At 41.8% G+C, this 25,565-nt stretch overlaps 2 protein-coding genes and 1 long non-coding RNA gene across 3 annotated transcripts; all 3 read right to left on the bottom strand.

The window, feature by feature from the left end:
- Positions 1-4,935: 4,935 nt before the first annotated feature.
- Positions 4,936-25,468, bottom strand: LOC146984681 (uncharacterized). Its single transcript, XR_015036164.1, has 2 exons — positions 25,332-25,468; positions 4,936-5,059 (listed from the first exon to the last, which is right to left on the bottom strand). It is a non-coding gene; the product is annotated as an uncharacterized LOC146984681 (long non-coding RNA).
- Positions 8,547-12,336, bottom strand: hoxc8a (homeobox C8a). The gene is made up of 2 exons (XM_085782083.1): positions 11,554-12,336; positions 8,547-10,152 (listed from the first exon to the last, which is right to left on the bottom strand). Exons 1-2 carry the CDS (start codon positions 11,987-11,989, stop codon positions 9,836-9,838), a joined length of 753 nt encoding a protein of 250 aa, XP_085638209.1. The 5' UTR covers positions 11,990-12,336; the 3' UTR covers positions 8,547-9,835.
- Positions 15,859-18,430, bottom strand: hoxc9a (homeobox C9a). Its single transcript, XM_085782081.1, has 2 exons — positions 17,751-18,430; positions 15,859-16,703 (listed from the first exon to the last, which is right to left on the bottom strand). The coding sequence occupies exons 1-2, from the start codon at positions 18,292-18,294 to the stop codon at positions 16,456-16,458; spliced, it is 792 nt and encodes a 263-aa protein (XP_085638207.1). The 5' UTR covers positions 18,295-18,430; the 3' UTR covers positions 15,859-16,455.
- Positions 25,469-25,565: the final 97 nt, after the last annotated feature.

The raw sequence follows: 25,565 nt of genomic DNA, 5'->3' as shown, positions 1-25,565 counted from the left end.
TATAAATGAAAATTGCCATTTATTGTTTATATCAAGCATGTCTGTCGACGAGTTTCCAGCATACTGTTAATGTTTCCATTGTGTATGAATTATCAGGCATGTGTGTAATCTCCATGCTTTTTTGGTAGTTGATTGGGGGGAGGGTGTAGGTGGTAAGAATGCGTTTATGGTGTCTCTCTTCTGTCAGGGCAATAAAAGAAGTGACGTTCCTCAGCTCACCAACAACTATCTCTGCAGCAAAGCCCTGCAACACGAGCAGCAATCTCCCCCCAAGCTCAGCTATGAAAGCCCTGCACAGCATGTGGAGGCATAAACCAAAGGGGGGAGAACGCGCCTAGAGGTCCAGTCGACTAATACAGAACCGCGTCTGAGGAGATCATTTCTGCCACTTCTGAAAAATCTAGTGAGTTATGCGACTGTCCATGATGGCAGCACGCGACAGACAAAATCGTCCACAGGTCAGCTGTGCCCGGTGTTCTCTATGGGCTGATGCAGCTCTCAGGTACAGTCTCTTTAACTCATAACAATAAAGAGTATACTTTTTTGATTTTACGCGCAGAAGTATAAGAGCCGAGTTACAGTTAAAAAAGGGGACAACGTGTTAAAATGCTTATGCAGATGTTCCTGCCTTTTTCTTGCTGTTCTGATCATACTTGGACATTCCTCTGACACACACAGAGGAAAGGGAACCGGTAATTATCTCAGCAGCAGATGAAGGCTTTGGAAATTACTTTGGAGGTGTTTTGGAAAAAAAAAAAAAGATCTAGCAAAACTTAAGCAGCCTGTCTGGGCAAAACGTGCAGCCACTAAATGCGTTAAAGCCCACATGAATGATTCTATTAAAAAAAAAAGAGAGAGAGAGAGAGTGTGTCTCTCACATTCAGTGCTGTTTAATCAACGTAATTAAATGACTTTATCTAAAATGGATCAGAGCGCGTTTTCTTTAACGTCACTAACACATTTTATTTCCAAAAAGTCAGACACGTGTAAACTAAATGGGATATTAACTTCACACTTTATTCGAAACTAAACAAAATCCACATTTTCTCGGCTTCTCGCAACAGGTCATAATACATATCAATAAAATAATCAATACAGTTATTGAAAATGTCTGCTCAAACGCAGTCGCCCTGGCTACAACAGCCCCATTGGTCCACCTCATTGATTTCTTCAATGGAGTGAATACTTGCAGCCTAAACGTGCAACACTGTTTGGTCTGTTGTTTGGGATCCTGTATAGACCATAAAAGAGACAAGAACAAAGAGGAGGAAGTCGCTGGTGCAATAAAAGTTTCCCTTCGCCATATTCGTGGCCATATGTGACATCCGCGTCGCACAGATTTGAGGCAAATAAAGCGTAAAAGTTGGAGGCTGTCATGTCAACCTTTAACTGCTGATCCGGGATCATTTCACACTCTTTTCTCTTTTTTCATATTAACGGACGAATGGACGCATTAAAAACAAAAACATGCAGCAGGGTGAAAATAATGGCAGCCCCCGAGTTTATACACATTTATTTTCAGCCCAGAGAGAGAGGACAGACTGAGCTCCAAGTGCTGGAGGCATTAAAACGGTGGATTCACAACTTTTACCTGCGACATTAAATTGGAATTTAAATTCAAAGAAAAGGAAATGAAGCAGATAATGTGATGAATGTCGCGTTTTGTGGTCAGTGTTAGTTTCTTAATTTGTCATGCTCGCGGTGTCAGAAACAACATGTTACAAGTCTTTGTTTCCTGAGACGGATTTCTGGTGCCATCACAAGGCTACCATTTAAAAAACAAAACAAAGCCTTATTCCAATTAATAGACATATCCAATGCTCAATTTCATCTACAATTATATTAATTTAAATTTGGGTTTCAAAACACAGATCTTCCTTCAGCTAATTGTTATTCACGACCCCCCTCAAAAGCACGCTGCTCCATAAAGTTCAGGTTGTAAATAAAGGCTGAACAGTGAAGCCAATGTGTGGACTGGAGAGACTGGAATGCAGCAGAGGTTTGTGCCAGTGTGCAGAATTAGAAAGGTCATTCTTTCCCTCGTGTTTTAGTGTTTTATTGCGGCCCGTGAGGCAAATCACATGCGCGGCTTTTGATGCAGGAGGGACAGAGGCCGTTTGGTCCACGTCTCCACCATCTCCCACAGGATATTATGCCCAGCGATATATGCAAGAACCAAAAAGGTCTAATACCGAAATGATAAATTATTAACAATAGCCTAGTACTTAGTACTAACCAGTAAAATTAATAATGAGCTTTAATAATTCATTTATGAACAGAATATGCTCTTAGTTATCTACATGAATTCGCACTTAAGTTTAAGGGAAAAAAGATCAAGCTTAAAGCAAGCTATTTTATTATTATTGTCATTATAATTATAATTATAATTATGATCACTGTTATTATTAATATTATTATTATTAGTGTGTTTGCTGGTGTTAAATGTTCCTTGTTAACATGCGGGGTCAGATTTAAATTCACGCTTCAATTAGTTTCTCTGCTGAAGGCCTGACTTTAACAGCCTTCTCCCCCTGCAGCACAACAGGGCCCATCCACCTCCATGAATCTACATCGCCTCTCTTCTGCATGCCTGTAGATGTGCATCAATATCCAACACCACAACATTTTTCAGTATTAGTTATATGGGACCTGTAAAATTTCTACATTATCGGCCATGATTAAAAACACAGCGAGGGAGGCAGCGTCTGGTCAGCCCCTGATGCTTTTTCCTCTCCCCCGCTTCAAACCTTACTAATAAGGAGTAATTCACATACTAACAATGTAAAGCCCTCTATAAGCACTTTACCATCGCTGGCCAGCCCAATTAATGTCCGGAAGTGTTCGACTTTATGCTCGTTAAGCACTCAGAGAGCTGTTGCCCAATGAGCGCATGTTGATCCACACATCATAAATTATGACCATTAGTAGGCAAAATTTTGGTCCTGTCGGGATTTGTAAGTGAGGTTCTAAATGTGGTGATGCGGACAGATTCATGACTTCATGGAGTTTTATGTTAACCTATCTGTGCTTTCTAAAACACTGCAGGGCAAAACAATAGACTGTGGTTTTCCCCTCTTATTTTAAACCAAGATTTACCTAACAACCCAAATGGCATGCATTAAAGGACTCTCTCTCTCTTTCTCCCTCTCCCTCTGTCTCTCCCTCTCTCTCTCCCTGCAGGCATGATACTGGGCAGCAGCGGACACGATCCATTGCAACAACAATGTTTCATAAGGGAAAAGCAAACAACGTGTGTAACAGTAGGTTTAAGACTTTAAAGGCTTCCACAATGAGGCTGTGCCAATAGTTTTACTAGAGTGAGAGGCAGGACTGCTGAGCTTCAGCAGGGAACAGAGACACATGAAACCACTTTACACAACACAAACGATATTTTTGTCTCTGCACAAAACAATAAAACACGAAACTGAGCTCTGATAAAAAACAACCATTTCCAACTTCCAATACACTACTTTGTTTGTCGAGATACAATGCGGGCAAATGCTGTATACCATTTTTATTGCACACACACACACACACACACACACACACACACACACACACACACACACACACACACAGAGAGAGAGAGAGAGAGAGAGAGAGAGAGAGAGAGCTATTTGCTGTTTCACGTGCTGTAGCTATTTTTAAATTGCCTGCATTCATTTCATTTTGTCAGTGATGCAATGACACCCACCTACTGACGTGTGTTTGAACACGTCTATCTGGCACCGTTTATACACATGTGGTTCACAAGCTGAGCGCAGTTGTACTGTTAAATGTCTGTTGTTATTAGAGCTTTTATTCTGTGATCACGAGGACATGTGTGATGCTTTTTTTTGCTAATGATGTAAATAAAATGACGTGATAACTTCTCACAATGTCGTCAGTGATTATGTCACAGAGCGCGAGAACTCACGGGCCCACACATCACTGCATCTCATTACATCAGAACAACACAATGAGGCAGACAAATCCCTCACTCCTCCTTCCTTCCAGAGTGATTACAAGAAAATCACACACTCAGACACAACACTCGTGTTTGTGAGCTCGTGTGCGCCATTCATTTGCTGGCGGGAGTGTATCAGCCGGGTCAGCTGACATCCGCAGTGAACCGCCGCCGAAACACAGCGGCCATAAACAACAAGCCTCAACACCCGCCCACCTCCACATGCTATGGCCCCTGGTCGCTAGGGGGCACTGCAGAGAGCTGTCTATCTGTGTCAATGTGTACATACTCCAGCCTGTGTGTGTGTGTGTCTGTGTGTATTTGTGTGACATGCATGCGCGTGCGTGAAGCTGCATATAGATCTCGTTCAGGTTCTTGGCACAGACCGGATATAACAAGTGACAACAAGCAATGGAACAGGGCATAATTAGAGCACATCAGGCAGCTCTGCACGCAGTTTGTCACTGACTGGTCACAAGGGCCTATGAGTGATGAGAAAGTTTACTATCAGAGGGCAATTTATGGCCACAGACTGGCACAGCATCTCTAAGATCTCTCCCAGCACGCAGATCCTGCTACAGCAGCCTCTCAGGTACATTGCAATGGCAGTCGTTCTGGGCAACAGCAGCTTCCCAGGCTACAGGTCAGGTCACAACTACACAAAGCAGGCGCTTCCACCTTCTCATGATCTCACAAGCTCACGCCTCTGCATCATTCATCATTTCCAGCCAGAAATCAGCGGCCGGATGCCAAAACACAACACACAAACACAGTGAGCGAGCCGAAGAGAATGTGTAATCTTACCCCAGCAGGCTCTCCGTAGTTTTTGCAGTCTGTCTGTTGTCCAGCACAGCAGCTGAGGGGTCACGATGGCAAGTGGGAAATATCAACACAGCGCGCACATCTCTCCCGTGTGCTTCCCGGCTCTCCTCGCATCCCCGGCAAGAAGGAGCTCGTGGAGGCAGGGAGTCTGTTTGCCGGGGAAAGTCTCTTTTCTCGCAGGCTTGCTTGCTTGCTGCTTTTCCCTACCCAGTCGCGGCTTTATTGCCTCCGGGGGGGGGGGATAGACGCAGGCGGCGGTTGGTAGAGGCGGCGACTGTCCCGAAGATCCCTCTGTCAGGAAGTCGGAGATCGGATGAATATCACACGAAGCAGCGCCAGAATGACAGTGTAGTGTTTTTATATTAGAGTAAAGAAAAAAAGGCGTTTCTACGCCCCAGCTTAGTCTGCTGCTGATACAAGGGAAGGACCAGAGAATAGACAACAGCATAAAGTTCATGTTCATAGAGCGTGTGCCACGTGGCTCGCTGCAGCCAATCGCTGAGAGGATTCAGTCGTAAACTTTTATTACTCAGCTGTAAATTTCTCCCTTTAACAACCAGGAATGTTTGCACCCATCTTTCTCTTTCTTTTTTTCGATTTCCCAAACCTAAAAATGGCCAAACGATATGGAGGCACGATGCTGAAATTTCCCATATGTCACAAATTAAACGTGCGTCAAAAAAAAATGATGACAGTTGCCTTGGTGGACAAGCTGTATGCCATCATGTAGCCAAGCCAACGGGAAATAAAAGTATGTGAGTGAGAAAGAGCGGGAGGGTGGGGAGAGACAGGAAAAGATACAGAGATAGAGAGAGGTGTCTCATTAAACTTCAATTAGGCTAAACTATATATACTTCCATATTAGGGCCTCTGTCTGAGTGCCTGACTCCCAGGATGGATTACATGACAGTAATCAGATGTCAGGTTGTTTTGCTTCACACATTCAGCGCCAGATACAAGCTCCAGGTGCGAGCAGAACAAGAGATTCAAATGATGCCAGATTTAACCCACTGGCTTCAAGGTACCATGAAAAAACAGGAAAGGCAGGTAAGGTGGAGTCTGAGCCTGCAGAGGACACTCACACCACATCTGCTACCAAACCTTAGGACGAGGAGTCAACATGCATTGTAAATCTGGATCAGACGTTAAACCAGATATTAGGTTTTAGACAAAAAGAAGGAAGAAATTACGTCTTTTGAAAAAACACGGACATAAATTTAACATCTTGGAAATATGAAAAACACGAGGCGAGCACTTGTTTATGTGCGGATTTCTGCACTTTCAGCAAATGTACAGCATCGAAATATATGTTGGAAAAATAAGAGAATAAGAGTATTAAGGAGAAAGTGAACAGAAGAGGAAAAATCACTGAATTTGAGCCTAACGCGAAGGTTGCGTCTCGTAAATCCCACAGCGCAAGGCCTGGCGCTTTCTATTTGAGAAAAATCAAAGACATGTATCCTTGTCTCAGTAACGAATGAAATAAATAATCAAAGAAATATGACTTACATACTCGGATGAGCGGTGCATCTTGTCCTTCAGGCCGTGATCTCCACACTGAGCCTCGAGACACACACACACAAAGGATGCAGACCCATCCGAGCCGTGCCTTTACACCGCCAATAAAGTTTACAACAGGTACACTAAACTTTATTGGTAATGTCAACCCTGTGGTAAAAGTACACACACACAAAGGGCCCATCCGCACTGCAGAATAGCTGTGACTTGGGGACACATCCGGAATTTTCTAAAGACTACAGGCAAATAGAGAAATAAACACCCAAATGAAAAGCCTGCGCCCTGACACAACGTTGCTTCACCTAGGAAAAAAATATATACACAAGGTGTGGAAACACTAAAAACAACAACTAAAGTCCTGTGTGTGTTTGTGGTAACAACTTATATTTTGGTTTATAATTTTCTCCCATTAAGAATAAATAGTGAGTTCTTTTTTTAAAGAGCTGCATATTCTACAGTTGTCACAAATAAATTCAACCATAAAGCCTGTGACACTGCACACTTTCGATTCGATTTCATTCGTTAGAGAACACAATGAAGTTTTAACCAAACACAATAAATGTTGTGTTTGTCTATACGAGACAGTTTTACAGGAAAAACACAAATGATAAATAAAATAAAATATAGAAATATGTACATATACACTAATATCTGCTCCTTTCTTTTTTCCTATCTCCCCAAATTTGCATGATTATTTAGGGCTTCATTTTCCCAGATTCCACACTCTGCCTTTAAATAATAAATATATAAATAAATGAAGACTGGATTAAATTTCAATAAAGGCCTGATATCTGAACAGCAGTCCAACAGTCTTTAATGCTCATATGTCACGTATTTGCACCCCATGCACACATTGTATGGATCAGTTCAGCTTCTTATAATAGCAGCCAACACTACAATAATATGACTGAGTGGACCAGAAGCAGACAGACCAGACGCACGGGGAGCACTGAATAATTTAGATGCATGAGACTGAAACAACTACACGAGGAGACGACACTGTTAATTAGCTGAAAAATAGCCCAGAGATTAGATTTTAATGTCGTATTTTAACAGAATTAAAACGTAAAGCAACGGTGTAGGAAAAGCAAGGGGAAGTGTATTTTGGCCTTCAGAATTAAAGCCACAGCCAAAGAGGCTGTTTCGGTGAAATTCTGCTTTAAGCAGTAGGTGGAAGAGGAAGAGGTCAAATTACATGTTTTGAAAAAGAGGGTTCAAATTTCTATTAAAAGGCTATAAAGGAGTCAGAAGTGGTATTTTACCAACTGTAACAACACTGCACTGATGTGTATTTGGAGACATATTGTGCTGTTTAGGCTGCGTAAATGTCTGCATCCTCACATTTTATGGTGCGTGCTCATATCAGCTGAGTGTAAACGGCCATCATAAAGTCAGCAGCAGCTGGAGAGGAGGAAGCACAAGGTGTTACCTGCACTTGGCCTCTCACTCGAATCGTCTGGACACCAACACCTTGCATGGTATAGACAGAATAAAGCCTCCCTCATGCTTTGGCATTATTTAGTCTGATTATTAACATCACGCGATAACACATAAACAGATGTTTGTTAATCTCACATCAAACAGCCATCATTCATCTCGAAATTCATTAAGAAAAGCTTCGTGTCCTCCCTGAAGAGACGAAGTTTCTTATTAAGAGGATGAATCAAACACGACTCATGCTTTTGGGAGTATCCCTGCTGTGAATGGGATTTCACAGACTTTCCTTAAAAGGTAAAAGGATACGTCTGGAAATGCAGGTCTGGCGGGTTTTTTTTCTTCTTAATCGAATAAGTTGCAAACTTTAAATTAGACAAACTTTACACAAGAGGTGATTGAATATACTGGAGCCCCCTCCCTCCTCCTGCCGCCAGCGGATGATTTGAGCCCATATGGGCTGAAAATCAAAGCATCATCAAAACATCAACATTGTTGCATGCTTCGCCATTCCCTCATTGAATTGCTCTGATTATTCGAACTAAATTACCTCTGGAAGCGTTCCCGAAAACAGAGGGCTTCGAGTGAGCTCTGAGCGTTTCTGCGGCGTCTGAAAGTTTATAACTTGTTAAAGAGAAAGGCAGTGAAGTGGCAAAACAATAAAATAAATGAGTTGACTACATATTACGTTGGACTGTGACTTAGCTTTTCAGTCCACGTATGTATGCGTCTCATCTTTTTATGTGTGTGGGTGGGCGGGTGGAGGAGGCAACACGTTCAGTAACCGAGGCTGTAATATCAATAAAATAAAAATAATAAAGCGAAATGATTGTGAGCCATCTTGTTTATTTGTGATTTTACATCAACAATAGCGGGGACACACAAATTCCGTCTTTCACAGGAGAAACACCAGGAAACGAGCATACTGTTAACATCAATATATAACAAGACGTACATAAAGATTATATTCAGTGCAAAACAACTACGCTATATCACCAGCACATTAAAATAAAAATTCCCTTACTTTAAAATCGTTGTAATTGTAGCAGGTATCATCATACACAGTACATGTGCGTTATAGGCAGTTTTAGTTGTTGGGGAAATAGCTTGCAATCATTTCAGAGCGATGCCATAAGTATGGAATAGAAATTCTGCAAAGGCAAGGCTCTGAGTTTAGGTAGTGCCGTGGTACAATCTCAAAATTGTTTGCTTGGCTTTGAGCTAATTGTCTTCCCAAGACTCACAAATTGTCTTCAACAAGTGTATATTGTATATTGGGTAAATGCTACATACATAACTTAATAATATAAGGTTGATATAGAACACTTTAAAATTAAAACCATATGAAATCTCTATATTCAGAAATCTCTATTGCAATTTCCCCAGGTTTAGGTAGCATCAAAGGATTTCAAACGATTGCATTTCCCTGGTAATCCTAGAAAAAGATGTCTGAGGAGCTAATGGCTATCTTTGTCTAGGCCATTCACATGAAAACAAGTAAAACAGTAACAGTAACAATTAGAATAATAAAACTTGGTGGTTTATACATGGGCTGATGGCCAATGTAACTGCAGCGATGATGTTTGAACACTTAATACTAAGTTATAGGCCTACATTTCACTTACAATTTCGCAAAGGTTACTCTGAAATGAAGTTCTTTTTTTAATGTAGGCTATAATCTATTTACAACACAGGTCGGCGTTGGTCATCTTTGATCTTATTTGGCTATGCTTTTGATACAGTTATTATTAAAAGCAAATTTGTAAAAAATAGCTAAGCCATTTTCCATCTAACATGCGTTTTAATTTAGCCCCCTTTTACGTGTTTTTTTTTCTCGCAAGGGCGACAGTCCTACCAAAGAAAATGTGCTACAGACGTGTGTAGCTTCTACTGAAGAATCCAAATGGCAATGCGGATCATGTTATAATCGTGAGAAGGGAGAATTTTAGTCTATCTATGACAGCAATATTGGTGGGATTCCTGTTCCCCCCTTGACAAAATAAAAGGGTGGTCATAAAGTTGACGCTCTCTGCCTCCTTGTGACTCTTCGTCTGTTTATGGGACCTCTCTTTTTTTCTCTTTTTCAGCCATATAACCATAAAAAGGACCATAAAATCACTCCTTGCTCTCTTCTTTCTCTTCCGCTTCTTTCTCTTCACCCTCTTCCCCTTCACCGTCCTCGTTGCCCTCTTCCTCGGCCTCGGCTTCAGCCTCTCCTCTCTGACCCGGAAACTTGTCTTTGTTGTTCTCTTTTTTCCACTTCATCCTCCTGTTTTGAAACCAAATCTTCACCTGCCGCTCGGTGAGGCTCAGGGCGTGGGACACTTCGATCCTTCTCTTGCGGGTCAGGTAAGGGTTGAAGAGAAACTCCTTCTCCAGTTCAAGAGTTTGGTAGCGACTGTAGGTTTGCCTCCCATTCCGTCTTCCTGGGGCTTGAATGAAATAAAGCCAGATGTTAGCTGGATGGACTGACCACGGCCCCCCATTAAAACATGCAGATGACTTACATTTAATTCAGAATCTACTTGTTTTCCACACTTATCGTTCAGCTGCTTGGTTCACATTCACACATGGAGAGCGGGGAAAGTGCCTTAATTTAAGGTGTAAGTGGTGTACACACCAGACTTTCCATCAGCAGTAATATCTATCAGGCCACACATGTGCCAAATACAGAGTGTGGAATTTCAAAATAATAGTCCTCCAGGTAATTATAATTTACACTCATATGTTTGTGTCATTTACAGTCCTGTCAGCTGGAGTGATCAGCTGTCTGATGCAACTTTTACACCCGCTTCACTAAAGAGTTACTGGGTGAGTATGAGGAGACTCTGTTTTTTTTTTTAAAGTATGAATATCAATTATGAATTCATACTGCCATCATAGTAGATGCCCATATGCTGATTGATGCCCAATTCCTGCAAACAAAACTCACATATTCTATTTTAATTTTAATTTTAGCTTGTTGACAGAAATGTGTAGGGTTTTCCTATACCAACAGGGCCTATAAAAGCCTGATTGAGATTTTCAGACCCACATACACACACACATTGTCACACACATGGTAGGAAAAAAATAAGGAGGGAGGAAAAAGTATGAAAAGAGAGAGATGGAGTAAAACTCCACTGTAACAACAGATGGGGACAGGCTCATGATAAATATCTCTCTGTGTAGATAAAACTGACGCTTACACCTGTGTGGAGTTAATGTAGCCTGATAGCCTGAACAGGATGATCCATGAATGGAAGAGGTAATATCTACAAAGCCCTTATGGTTATGGCTCTATGAGTCTGAGCCACACTGGGCCTGTGGGTCAAATTACCCCCAAACCCCTAAAACCCGGATTCTGGATAATCGGGGGTATGTTGTGTCTGAGCTAGCCCTCCTGTCACTCTGCATGCTTACTGGTGTGTGTGGTGCTATCATATTTTACACTATGACTTATTCATCCTCCCCCCTGGTGCGTTTAGAGTTTGTGAAATATCTTATGTGAACGATAATTGACTTCAAAGAGCTGGTGTCATGAGCTCTCATCAGCAATTCAGTGTTTTAAGGGCACTTTAGAAAGCAGCGTTCAGCCCTGTATGGACATGTGCTGCAGAGCAACAACAGCCTGCAATACAGGTTGTATGTGCCCCATCATGTTCCCTGACTTATTTCGTTTTATAGTTTTCTCTCTCTCTCACACACACACACACTCACACATACACACACTCATATATACTCAAGCATATTTAGCACACATGCACACAAACACACGGGCAGACACGCTGACGCACACACGCGCGCGCACCGAGTAACACAGAAAGAATAGGAAATAATTGTATGGTTCTGACCGTGGGGTCTCATCCAAGGAAACATAAGACTGGGAGAGGAGTTTTGATTTAAGTGGCCTTGTCCTTCTCCGGGGTTAGAGCTGCTCGACGATTTACAGTCTGGGTATTGCGCTAGGCTTGCGTCTTGCTGGGTACCATAAAGCGTTTGCCTCGGAAGGGCTTCATATCCATAAAATTTCGTTGCGTCTCCGTGGCAAGCCAAAGCGCAGGGGTTTTGCTGGTATCCGGGGTTGGAGATCCCCGTGGTCCCGTGGTGGAAAAAGTCCTGCACATGATGGGACGGGTGCTGAAAGCCCGGTGCGGCTGCTCCGGGTCCGTAAACCAGCGTGTGGCTGCGGGCAACGCTTTGTGGAAACCTGCAGTCGTAGTAAGTTGGCTCCAGTGACTCGCCGCCTTTGTACTTAGAAAAAAGAGGGTTAACAAAATAGGAGCTCATGTTTAGTTAGCATCAAGCAGACGGGCTCTCTCGCAGTTGAATATCTCCTTTAGGATGATGGCAGCCTTTTGTTTAGGGTCCCAACTCGCACAGCGCACACAGGCAGACAAACCGGAACTAGGAGAAACGCTGCCCCTTTGGACAATCTACGGCAGCTCACTCTCTCTGAGCCGTTCCTCTCATCGGATTTCTCTCGCAGGCGTGAGTGTTTTTTTCCAGGTTTTGCGGGCTCAAACCCGGCTCATGGCATGTGCTTTGGATGTGCGTTAGCTAAGCTTAAAGCTGGCTTGCTCGACCGGCACAGTCACAGGCGCTGCTCTTTTCTTTCTTTTTCCTTTTTTCTTTTTAGCTTCCCACCCAACCACCCCCACCACGGGCGCCCCCCACCCTCCTCCAACCTCCCCCCACCCCTTCATCTTTCTGCGACCGGTCAGACGTGGGCCTTACGTATATCCACCTTGAGAGGAGCTGCACTAATCATAACCAACAACCCAAGAGGCTTTAAATGTGATCAATGTTATATTTATCACAAAAGTCTTTGTTATGAAGCTGATCCACGCACCTGTGAAACGGCCAAAATATAAAGACCAAGAGACGTGATGCATTTCCACAATAGTCTGAATTTATAGTTCAGCTTGTTGTCTTTGCATGGGGCTTATGAGGTGTGTAAAGCAGAGAGGCTTTCCGCCTTCTAGACGGATAAAGATGTTACAGTTGGAGTTGGTGTTTGCTCTCTCAGGCCCTATTGAAGGTTACGCACTAATATCTAGAAAGGCGGTGACCTTTTATTGCCTCCACTAGGTCAACAGCATTTGAGAGTTCATGAAGACCAAATATGTGGCATAAAACAAGAGTAAAAATACTAAAAGCAGACAACGCTGGAGCTGTGACATTCAGGTGAAATAGTGTGTAAGTTTGAGGCAAAACATCCTCCTCCTCGGTGTAATCGAGTAAAGAGCGACACACTTGCACCGTGAGCTGTAAAACACAGGCACGCGCAAATATAAACACGACCTATGAATAGGTGCCACTTACTGACCCCGTAAAACCGACGAGGATGAGCAGTAAATCTCCCTACGTGGAGGAGTTCATAAAATTTTACATTGGGATGTTTAGCTACAATCAGCGCGCGGACAATTCCCAGCTCAATACTTGTATGGTCTGCCTCTCCCTCTCCCTCTCTCTCTCTCCAAATATGCCAGTGTGGTTTTTGTGGGGTTACTGACGTTTTATACACATCATCGTAAAATATGAAAGGCGCACTGGGCGAATTTATAGACCTTTCACACTCTATAAATATGCAGATTGCCAATCATTGTTGCGCCCTTCTTGGGGACGTATACTGCTCGCGCACACCGTCACATATTATAGATACAAATGAGCAGGTAGCTCTTTCTTTCTTTAAAAAATAAAATAAAAACATAAATAAAATAAACTATACAGTGGCGATACAGATGTCATTATTATTGTCATTATTATTATTATTTTTATGTTGTCTTGTTGTATGATATAGGATTGTGTTTTTTAAGTTGATAATGTTGCTGTTGTTCTTATTGTTGCTGATGTGATGCTGCTGATGTAATTTTTTATGACCTGACCGGTAATAAAGTAGTATCTGTGTTTAAATATGGCTCCTGCTTCTTCATTAATTAACCTTTGTGTGGTTGGTTTGTTTTTTCACGGAAGTATTTTAATTATAGGAGTTTCTCTTTCCTCTGACTTAACGCAATGAAAAGTAAAAGAAGAAAAGAAAACAGGCTATAAAAATACAGACATATAATTCCGTGCCTGAATGTAGCTATTGATGCCTTTTGTTCTAAAACTAGAACCTGTCTGAGTTTAATTATCTGATTTTAAATGGGTAAACAACGGGTCGCAATTAAAACAAAAAACAAAACTGCACAACTTCCCATTTAACTCATAAATTCACCCACAGCTGATAAGTAATTTAAACCAACAACTGCAGTAAAAAAAAAAAAAAAGCACGTGAAAAGACAGAAGCGAGCAGAGAATATTAATTAGAAAAAATATATAATTAATCATAAATGAAAACATCAAAATGGTGTGTATAAACACATCCTGTGCCGACACAACAACCAGCTCGCGGCATTCTGGACCGCTGCTCTGTGGCCTATTACACAAAATGCGGTGGGTGACCATATCTGTCATTTTGTCATCGATAGGTTACTCTTCATTCTTCAGCCAAGCCACAAAGCTGTAAAAAAAAAAAAAAAGAAAGAGAAAAAAAAGCTCCTCGACACACAGACCCTGCTCAAACCGTGGACCAACAGCGTCATCTAGTGTTCAGATGGGTCCCTAAACCTGCAAGAATCCACCAATCAGAAACAGCTGTGGTGTGGACAGACCGGGTCTATAGTCGTTTGTCCAAACCTTGCTCATTTCTGCTCTTTTTCCATGAATAAAGCAACTGTTGACCACCGCATGTGTAACTACATGTCCCCAGTCTCTGCTGTTTTACACCAGGCTTCAAATGATAGGTGTGCTCCGTCTTTTCCTGTCATGGCCGCTATACCTGCTCTTATATAAGAGCTAACAGTGTTCTGCAGCACTCACATTTATGAATAATAACTATTGACTTTTTCCCTTCTAATTGTAGGCTAATAGACCACTCATGTGATGAAGTGCAGGGGGGCCGCGGATGGCCCATCAGGCAAAAGTCCCCTGAACAGTGCGCATGACTCTCCTTTGAACGAGTCCACCACCACCATCCATTAAAACCATAAAGTAATTTAGCCCAGACGTCTAGCCAGTTAGTCGAGTTTGCTTTGTTCGTCTGCATTTGAGACAAACAGCCGAGCTCCAACAGGGCTGTAAAACTGGCATTTTTGTCCGAGTCGAGCGGAAATGCGCTGGATTGGGCTTTGAAATTACTGCATCCTGTCCGTATTGTTTGCCACCACAAAAAGGCAATTTAGACCTATCCCAGGAAACAAATGCGAGACATGGGAAATTGTCTCTCACTTAAAACTCAGCTGCTCAGATTCAGACTCGGATTTTCTGATTGCCTCTGGACCTGGTGAAAAGTATAAAACTCCAAGCTTGTTCAGGGGGCAATTTATTTAGAAATATTTCCAAACGAGGGCACGTTGTTGGAAATGTGGCATCTGCACTAATATTTTCAGAGGCCTTCAGCATGTATAGGACACTGATCTAGTCTATTAAATAAATGTCGAAATAAATACATATTCACGTTTAATAATGTTCTGTGTATAGTTTAAATTGAACTAAATGCTACTGCTGCAGCTGCACCATATTAGTAAAAGTGTCAACGCAACAGCGGAGAATTTTCCACCGCAGAACTGATGCTTTAATGTTTTCAGAGGAATGTATTTTCCCTATTAGGAAAACGCTGGTATTTGTGTATTTGTTTGATGTGTAAACGGATACCATGCCTTAGCATAAATATGGCTGTAAAATATACGTCGTTGACTGAGAAGAAGGCTAATTAAGAGTCAAGCTTACATCAGTGCTACATTAAATTAAATCAACCCTCTCTTGCTAAGGTCTTAGCCGCGCTGGCATCGTTAGGTTGTCGACTTCGCCAGGCTTTGCAGTGGCAGAGCTCGTTTTAGGCCTTAGCTGGACTTGGAGGAGCGCGCGTCGACCAAAACATGTTGGACGAAGAATAGTGGAGGCATAATTATTCCAAAAAACATTCAGTTATTTGGAATCTGTGACTACGCGAATACAATAATGATTTGGTAACTCAACTTTCCTGCAGGATTTAAATTAACCATATCTGGAGCTGATACTGATTGAGATTCTGTGTGCTTGGCCCTCTGTGTAGCCGTGTAGTACTGATCAAGCATGTGCAGTTTGAAGTCACAATAAATACAGAATACAAGCACTTAGTGATTATATTTATATTTGCAGAAGTCTATATCTACACTCTATAATTAAACTTGTAACTACAGTTCAAAAACAAAAAATGATGCACAAATACAACAACTATCACAAAAATACAAGACAGACGAGTCCGATCGCAGATGTTCTGTTTCTGTACAAAATACTACACCTGCACAATAACGTACAAAGGAAGTAAACATGGAGAAAAAAAACATTCACATCATAAATTATGGGTTTGTGAAAATTCAAATGAATTCAAGTATTCTCTTTCTTCGGACAGTTTTAACGTATCCAAACTGCGCTTGTATAATTTTTCTTACAAAAAGACACAAAGATATTTCGAAGTGGAAGCAGAATGTAATTTCTCCTTATATAAGTTTTTCTTTCTTTTTTTTTTCCTTTAACGCCTGACACATAATTGTGCATTGTAAAATAACATAACCAGCATCAAACAGCCTCAAAATTAAGGTTAATACAAAATCCAACAAAGTGATAAATATTAAGAATAGGAGAAGAGGGGGGTCATCGTGTGTTTTGGTACAACTGTGCTGTCCATGTGTCTAGTGGTTATGATGGTTGTATTCTAACTGCAGTCCATATTATTGTTCTTTGCTGCTGTCGGTCTTCTCTTTGTTCATTTTCTTCATCTTCATCCGCCGGTTCTGAAACCAGATTTTGACCTGCCTCTCGGTCAGATTCAGGACCCTTGCGACCTCATATCGGCGGTCTCTAGTAAGGTACATATTGAACAAAAACTCCTTTTCCAGTTCGAGAGTCTGGTACTTTGTGTAAGGGCATCGCTTCTTCCTTGTGGAGCGGGCATGTATCCAATTTGCAACAGGATTATCTGCAAACAAAAACCATAACAATAATGGTAATAAAGGCAGGGTAGCAAAGAGGGCAACACAGTGGCAATATAAAAAGTGAAACAAATGACAAATTACTTCCAGGTTTAATGTTTACAGCAATTCTCTGGCCTCGTGGGGGTGATGCTACAATTAAATCCAGTGTCAAGTCATACACGGGTTTGGTGTTTACTGTTAAAGCTAATCTGATAGTAAACATTTTGAGTGAAGATCCACAGCCTCAGACGATCCAAGCCTGCACTGATTTGCTTCCTTGTCCCTTTAACTTGTGAGTAACACCGTCGTAAAATACTCAATGCGCTTATTCACTTTATTGGCCCATAAAATGGCCCGTAGTTCAAGCCGTTACAGGTCCGTGGTGAAAGTCCTCAAGTATGTCCCTACATTCCTCAAGTTGGCTGCAAGAGTCGTGAATTTGTTCTGGACTCAGAGAGGAGAGCAAAATTTCATAAGCAACTATATACATATCATCTGCCCATTATTATGTGGGTGAATAGTGTATTTTACCACTGGGGATCAAAGAGAGCCAGAATGTGGCTTTTGTGCACTCGATGGGCCTACATAAAAAAATCCAGGGCTGAAAGTGCAGTTTATGGGGCTTGATGTGCCGTATGTGATGGCACGGGGTCAAATTATGGTCGTAAAAATGCACCATAAGGCATTTACTGATGAATTCTGATTCATATGTCGGATTAAGCCGTTCATGTCAAAAGAAACACCTTGCATGTTTTTCACATCACGTAAAATCCTTCCAAATTCAACGTCTTCATGCAGGTTTGAATCCATGTTTACAACCCCGTCTGGTTTTATAGCCCCAATATTAGCCTAGTAGCGTTTGTCTTTTATAGTTCCTAAAGCTTTTCCCCTAGCAGAGGCGATTCAGAGCACAGCAGCTGTGGGAGGATGAAACATCTTATAATTTCACTTTATGCAGGGCGTTAAAATGCCTCTAAGCAAAAATCAGGTTTACACAATCCCAAAACAAAACTCCAAATCGGTTGTAAAAGACTGTAGGAGCTTGAACTTACTCGGGTCTAGCTCCGGCTTCTCGTCTTTATGTTTCCCTGGAGCCAGGATCTCCGACTCGGGAGAGGGGATATTCTGCTGCGTCTTTTCTCGCATGTCAGTGGATGAGCAGTACAGATAATCCGTGTAGGTCCGTCCGCTGGAACCGAGGCACTCGCCGGCTCTGTGCTCCTGAAATGCGTCCGGCTTCAGCCCATAATGCCTGCTGTTCCCCGGATAGCCATGGAAAGGCACGGCGCCTGAAATCGGCTCCAGCCATGACCGCATATACCTCGAGTCTGTGCCTAAGTGAGGTTGGTGACTGTATGGATGGTAAACCACTGATGACTGGGAGTGTACAGGGGCCCAGGAGGTGGAGAAGACGGGTGCCTTGGGTGCGAAGCTGCAGGAAGGATAGTCAGCACACTCCGGTACTAGGGACGTCGGACGAGGGCCGGCTGTGTGCGAACCGGGCGCCGAAAACCGAGTTGCAGCAAGGACATCCTCGTTTTCATGGTTGATCAAGGAGTCCACATAATAATTACTTATGGGACCCGTGGTCGACATGTCGAAGCTTCCCCGACTCTTTTACATGCATCCGATTATTATATGGAGTGTATGTGTACTTTTTTTATCTAGCCATAGAACAATCAAGGCAGGTAATTATTTCTCAACACTTCCCCGGCTCCTATTGGCTGCCTCTCTGACACGTGATTATATTTACCCCCACAAAAACTGTACAGTGGATCAATGCGCCACTTATCCTGGGACACCAATGCACATAAATCGGATTAAAGAATGTGCTCTTTTGCTCCTTTTTGGACGTATTAAAGGTAACTTCATCAACCGCGTTTCTTTATGAACAAAATGTGCGGTTGCAGCACTGATAGTGGGTCTTTCTCTGGTCGCAGAACAGACCTGCGCACATTACGTCTAAAACCGAGCGAGGCACTATTTGATGGTGTAATCAATCTCTGTCTGGCAAATTCTACCGTCGCCCAGTGTTCCTGTGAGGAATAGTATTACAGCATTAACGTGTTTATTGAATCGCTGACGAGTTTTATCTTAATCAGAGCAGTAGCACATTTGATAAAGTGAATGGTTTATAACTTCCTGAGGAATGCTGTTTATTTCTTAACAGACAGAGAAGCCTCCATGGCAGCCACACAGACACAGACGAGAGAGGGGGAATCAAAATACGGCATGCAGGATACTACAACAATAAAGTTAGCACTGTTTTAACGAGGGCGCAACAGACCAAACATTTCCTAAATGGGATCTGCGGAGATAGGAGAGGAGGGGATTCAGATTCTTGACAAGCAGCCCACTACAGTGGGCTATATTCAGCTAGTGACCGTTCATGTTTTTATGCCCATCAATAAATTTTAACGAGGACCATTTGATTGTTCATAAACGTGTCGTTAATAAGACTGCATCCGGGTTCCTCGCTCAACATAAAACCACCACCACTGTATTCATGTAAAACAATTCATATCAGACTGGAAAGGCCGAGGACAGGAAATAGACTGCAGAGGAGAGGAGGTAAAAAGGTTCGTTAAAGGACTAACTAGATGGAAGCTCTCATGACAGGGATAATATTGGCCTACTGTTTTATCTAATGGCAGGACTTTATTGTTTTGCCCTGCAATATACTAGTGCAACCTGTCAGTTAGTAGGCTGTGAAACAACCCTGAACTCTTCTGCAGGGTTTCCAGCGACACGGCAAATAACACAATACTAATATACGACGGAGCAGCAGTAACTGAAGAAGGCACCAGTGTCATGGGGAGCACAATTAGACTAATTGTAACATAAATACTGAAAGTTTAATGCATAAGCGCAGTGGAGAAGGCAGACAACGGCGCAGCAGATGCATTAGTAAATCCCACTAAAAGCAGCAGCACACGTTATATTTCTGTGATGTATGTGACATTGGTGCAGGAGCATATTTGTGCATTTTGAAAAACGGTGATGCTGACGAGTTGTTGTATATAGTTTTAATCTTTGCCAATGTGTAGGTTATGTGTATGCATTAATGTTTCTGTGGCTTTTATGTGCTACGGCCTGTTTATTTGGGGTTAAAGTCCATGGCGCTCGTAATTGCTGCTTGACATTTTATCTTAAATGGGAGAAATAAACTGAAAGAGGAGGGAACTGCATATATGAATGCACAGATCTGATAGTCGTTATGCGTAAAAGTGAAATTATAGCGCAGCTGAACACACCACACTCACATTATATTAACTCAGTGGGCGCACACTGTTCCATAAATTGTCAAGTGCGGAATGGCCGTTTCACCAGAGACCAAAAAAGATAAATTTCAAAATAAATCCTGAGTTACAAGTGATGATTGCGCATGCATAGTGCATCTGTAAGAAAATACAACAGTGAAATCTTGGGATTTGAAAACAAATCCTGTCTTTGTCAACGCCAGACTACAAGGCTCAAATGACGTCACGAAATTGTCTCGACTAAATTCAAACCTCAGTGAAATTAATTTCTCACTTTGTAGAATTAGCTGGTGGGGTATCCAATAGATGGGCTTGGTGGTGTAAAACAAAATGAAATCAGTGCACGAATTAGGAAGTGCGATGTTTGTCATGGCTGCTGAGTTCAGATTCAACCATGAAATTTAAAAGGCCAGACGCCAGACCTTAACCCGAATAACGCCAAACGGTGTCCCGGAGTGCGCAAGTCTGTGGCGACTCAAGTGTTCTGCCACATGTTAGTAGATATAAAACCGTTTGCAAGGTTTACTTCAGCCCAGATCAGATCGCTTTAAAGTTGTGTGTTTTCTGCAGGTTGAAGGTCTAAGTCCGTTAATTCCACCGCTGCCATTAAAGCTGAATGAAAGAGTGCTCAGTGGCCATTCATTACAATAACATATGGTCATATAAATACATTATATAGTCTATGTCCATGTCCACAGTAATCCAGTGAAATCCTTTATATTGTTCTGGGCGTGTGCGCCTCTGTGTGTGTGTGTGTGTGTGTGTGTGTGTGTAGTTTGTGTGCGTGTGTGTCAGTCTGTCTATGTTTATTAATGAGAACTGAACTTTTCTTTTCTCTTTTTTACAGCTTGTTTATCCATGTTTAATGTGCTATAATAATAAAAAAACATCTTAAAATAATCCCTTTCTTGTTGCCGTTTCTTTTTTCCACACTTTCTGTCCTGGCACAACTGCAATCGTATTTAAAACTATTTAAAAGCAACGCTTACAAAAAAAGGTTCATTGTTGCATTGATAAACCTTTTCCTACAGCCTCTTAACACTTTCACTTCTTTCACATTTGACCTAAGACACCCTAATATGGCAAAACAAGTACTAGATTGTCACTATCATGACGGTACCGCATCGCCAATATGAAAATACAGATTAGACTGATAGCCTAGACAAAGATATGGCACATGCTCTGAACATTAAAGAGGGGAACACATCCTAAGAAGTAGCTGGCTCGGGATTGCATGTTCGTCAGCAGCCGAGTGAAGTAAATTTATTTTTGCTCTTGTCCAAAATCTCATCTATGAAGGCTTGACATGCGACTTCTCCTTGAACACAAAACCTATTGTGTGTTATCATCTTATATAGCCTACAATTTAATGCATATGTCCTATACCTGCAATGCAAAATTAGCCATATGTCTATAAATAAGTAAGTTAATCAGTGATGATAAAAACAAAGATTGGAACTTGTGTTGCCAGTGCGCATCAATAAAGCCCGGCTCTGCCATTTATCTACTACATGATTCTATTTCCATTCATAAAAACGGAACAGATACGCATTGGGTAGACTTAGTGGTGCATCATGGCTCAAAGATAGGCCTTTAATGGCCGCCTGTTAACATCTTCACTAAAATAGACAGAGTTGTTTTTGTTTGGGATACAGGCCACTTGTTTACAGCCCTCAGCCGTTAATAGTGGTCGCTGATGTTCAAAAACCTGACAGTGAGTCACAGTTTGGGTGTATCCGCGTCGACGCACCACACTCACTGATGCTTCATAATAATTTGACATTACTGGCAGAAACAAGTGTTCTAACACTCACAACTTTAATCTCATAGCCACAGACCACTTTCAAGTGTGGCTCGTCTTACTGCAGCGTTTAAGGTGAAATGCGAGGAAAGAAAACTATTGACCAAACAGCTTCAATTAAGGCAATGAATTGGTCCGCATGGAAATGAATGAGCGAATTTCGACTCTGGCTCAAGGCAGAGCATCAGTGTATGCATTTTAGATTTCGACAGGCTGCAGATAAGTCTATTTGTACCCTTGGGCCTATGATATTAGAAAAAACAAACAACTTTGATGGACGATTAAAGATAATCCATCTTCATTGTCAAAGAGGTCTGAAGTTTGTTTGTGTTTATTTCCACCAGCATAACGGGCATGTGTCAGTGCAGGGCGGATGAAGGAAAAACGAACCATTAAAGATGGGTTGTAACATGCTCCTCTTTTATTAGACACGCACGGTGACATTTGCTGCTGCTGCGTAATGACAGGGTGAGAGCAAGTTATCTAATCTCCTCACAATAGTGATATTACATGCAGCCTAATTTTCTCCAAGACACAGTCACAACATATAAGCACAGAAAATTTGCCCATGAACCTCCAGATCAAACGGGACATTCCTCTCGCGCACAAACACGCACTGTGCAGCTCAACCAATTAGTGGGTTATCTGCTCAACATTTGGAGCACATTATCTGCGTTTAATCTCTGCATATGGAAAATTAAAGTGGATATCAGAGGATATTTATAACAGACCCATGTGCTAAACAGACTGCACCGCAAATCCAAGAGTAGTTGTGTGTGATCAGCTGAAAGACCACGAAATGATCTCTGTAGTGCTTCTCCAGAAATAACCGCTGCAGATTGGACTACAAAACCCAAACACGCATCTTCATCATATGAAGTCTCACTCCAGACTGACTCAAAAATCAACCCTCTAAGGCAAAACCCTTCGTCATCAAAACTCAGACCAATCACACCAACATGGTGTTCAGATAAACAAATTGTAGGATCTAGTGTTGATGAGTAGATGTCATCACAGGGAGCGGGCCTGCCGCATTGCCACAGCCTCTATTTGCCAACCCCGTCTTACAGTTCTTTGTGATAAAATGGCGGAGTAATTTTCAGTGAGATGATGATCACAATTCCTTAAATTTAAAAACAGCTCTTTGAGTCTGTTCTTCGCCGTTTGAGCCTTAATCTCCTTACTGCGTTATTCAGTTTTGACTGTTAATTCCACACCCGTCAGCGTGGGATACGAATTCTTTCCAATAATTTGTTGTCATTAAAAAAAAAAAAATAACAACACATATTTGGGCTTCAAATTTTTTTGCCAACGATGCTCAAAATGACAATAAAAATGTAAACATTTTCTAGTGAAAGAGAGTCAATACCCATTTTCTTCTGAATTTAGTTGAAAAAAATCTACAAATAAAGCCCGTAATGCTCTTTTTCTCTATATCCCACAAAAATCGTATTAATGTTTAAATAAAAAAAAGAGAGAGAGAGAGGGGGAGAGAGAAACAAGAAGATAAATCGTGAGCAGTTAGTTCATGTCTGATCATGCCAGTAGTAGTAACATGTTGAGCTTTCCGAAAGAAGTGGCAGTGTAAAAGGCTTCAGTTCCTGTGCGCTACTATAAAGTGAAATAAATTGTTTTATGTGTATATGGTTTTAGGGTGAATCTGTGCTGCTCTCGGGGCTGTTTCCAGCGCTGTAAAGTCTTTGTCAGTGATGCATTCCAAGGGAGACACTCTTTCACTGAGCTGAATGAAAGTGACTTTGGATTCCAGACTGTCTCTTCCAGTTGCACTACCGCCAAAGGGAGGGGGGCTGAGAAAACAAGGGGAAATAGTGACCAGTACAAACACTGGACTCCCCCTCAGGAAAGATGCTGCCTGCGCCACTGCAGCAGACTATTGCATAAATAAGTTATTATGTTTCTTTTAGATACGCTTTTACAGAGCGTTTCCATTTTCTCTAATGATCTTACTTCCATTTCACGTCTCCTTAAACATCCATCACCATTGTTGGTTACCAAATGAATAATGAATTACTGTTAAAGGTAAAACATTGTAAATAAATTGAAGCCAGTGAGGTGGTCAGTGTGTCTATGCTATAATTTTGCGGTATGGTTCAATTTTCCCGTATGTGCTATATCAATTAGTTAAATATTTGAGCTTTATTGGAGGACAATATAATTTAATACTGAGGTTAATGGAGGATAAATCCAGGGACATAGAAAATAGAGGAGTATGTGCTGACATAACTATCCTTTTCGTTAACGAGCCGAGAAATAAACTGCATTAAAGTTTCACTTGATATTTTCAGCAAAGAATATGACAAATAATTAAAGAAGGACATAAACGAGTTAAGGTCGTTAGTGGATTTCACCCAAAAATAGATTGGCCTCAATTTGCCAAATGTGATTTATAATTGAATGATGTCTGACCAGGCATTTTTGCAAAACACTCACTTTCAAGTGTTTTAGATCATACGGTCACATATTTTGATATTAGATTTCTTCTTGGTTTAAAAACCTTCAAGCTAATTGAAAAATAAAACATAGCAGACAGTTCAGCATCAGCAGCCACAAGAAGAAACGCTGCTCACATAAACTCATGGAAATCAATTTTCTGTTCTACACTTAGCTTGATTTGGAATCAGAGTAAAATATGAGACATCTATATATCCATTCAGCTCATCATGAAGCAGCTGAAGCCACTGAACCCAAGCAGACAGCTGATGACAGATGCAATACAACGCAGTCTAAAACTTTACCCCATGTTGTTTACAACCTATTCTCCCTCTAAGAGCCTCAGAAGGTTTTACAGCCCACCACAAAATAACAGCTAAGAAAGAAAACGTCTCTGCCCAAGGTATTGCAGCTCAGTTCATTTACAATGCCATTTGCGGGGACCTGGGTGACTATAGGGGGTAATTCGGCGGAAATTGTGCCCTTGATGAAGACGAACTGACGTAATCAAGGCAGTTTCTTGTTGCCGAGCCAGGAAGCCAACCCCAACAACATGAAACTACCTAAACCACGCTTCAGCTTCGCGCAAAAAGGGGTTAAATCCATGGAAAGGACAGTGCATGCAAAAGCCAAATGAGGATTAACACTATCCAGCACAAAGAGGAAAAAAAGGCGAGTACCATCACAATAAAACACTCCACATGTCTTTTAGCAACAGCCAAGCTACTTTCTCAACATTGTTTGTAGACGCATGTCTTGACTAGTTCCCTCATAAAAAAAAAAGCCCGGCTCAGCTTTAATATGCCATTGTTCTAATTCAATATGTGCCAGCACAGCGCAGTATGAAATCAGCTGTTCCAAAATGAGCAAACTTGAAAATTCAGTCACAGTGCGTATCCAGGAACACAATGCCTAAATAATCAGCAACCAACACTTTGATTTCAGCCAGCAGCAAACACAACAAATATCAGCAGCACGCTGATTAACAACTTCATGTGACTTATAGACGTGAGCAGGCATGCACCATGCGTGCCACAGGAGCTGTCAAGCCAGCTTCCCTGACAGATGTGGCATAGTTTCCAAAACAGGACGTGAAAATATTACGTAAATCTGAGTCCTACCTTCTCTTGCTTCCTGCAGACGTCTTCCCGGCATGTTTAGTTATCCACGTGTTTACCGCGATGCTTGTTGTTATTATTGTTCCTGCAGCCGTCGCGGTCGCTGTCCCTTTTATCCACCATCTTTCTTATCTCCTGCTCCCATGCAGCTCCATTATCACGGGTGGAGGCGGCAGCTCCAGCTTGCAGCCCAGCGGCTCGGCTGGATCCTGCACATTGCAGTCTCTACTATGTGGA

Source organism: Trachurus japonicus, chromosome 7, assembly GCF_045865225.1.
Source record: "Trachurus japonicus isolate A0001 chromosome 7, Traja_1.0".
NCBI lineage: Eukaryota > Metazoa > Chordata > Actinopteri > Carangiformes > Carangidae > Trachurus > Trachurus japonicus.
Note: the sequence above shows the minus strand (reverse complement) of the source record. Positions and strands in the feature narration are given on the sequence as shown.

Excerpts from the sequence above, each read along its gene's own strand:
- hoxc8a (XM_085782083.1), bottom strand. The coding sequence starts at position 11,989 with ATGAGCTCCTATTTTGTTAACCCTCTTTTTTCTAAGTACAAAGGCGGC. Across the intron at positions 10,153-11,553 it reads TCCTTGGATGAGACCCCACG|CCCCAGGAAGACGGAATGGG; the intron begins GTCAGAACCATA and ends ATTTCATTCAAG.
- hoxc9a (XM_085782081.1), bottom strand. The coding sequence starts at position 18,294 with ATGTCGACCACGGGTCCCATAAGTAATTATTATGTGGACTCCTTGATC. Across the intron at positions 16,704-17,750 it reads GAAGCCGGAGCTAGACCCGA|ATAATCCTGTTGCAAATTGG; the intron begins GTAAGTTCAAGC and ends TTTTGTTTGCAG.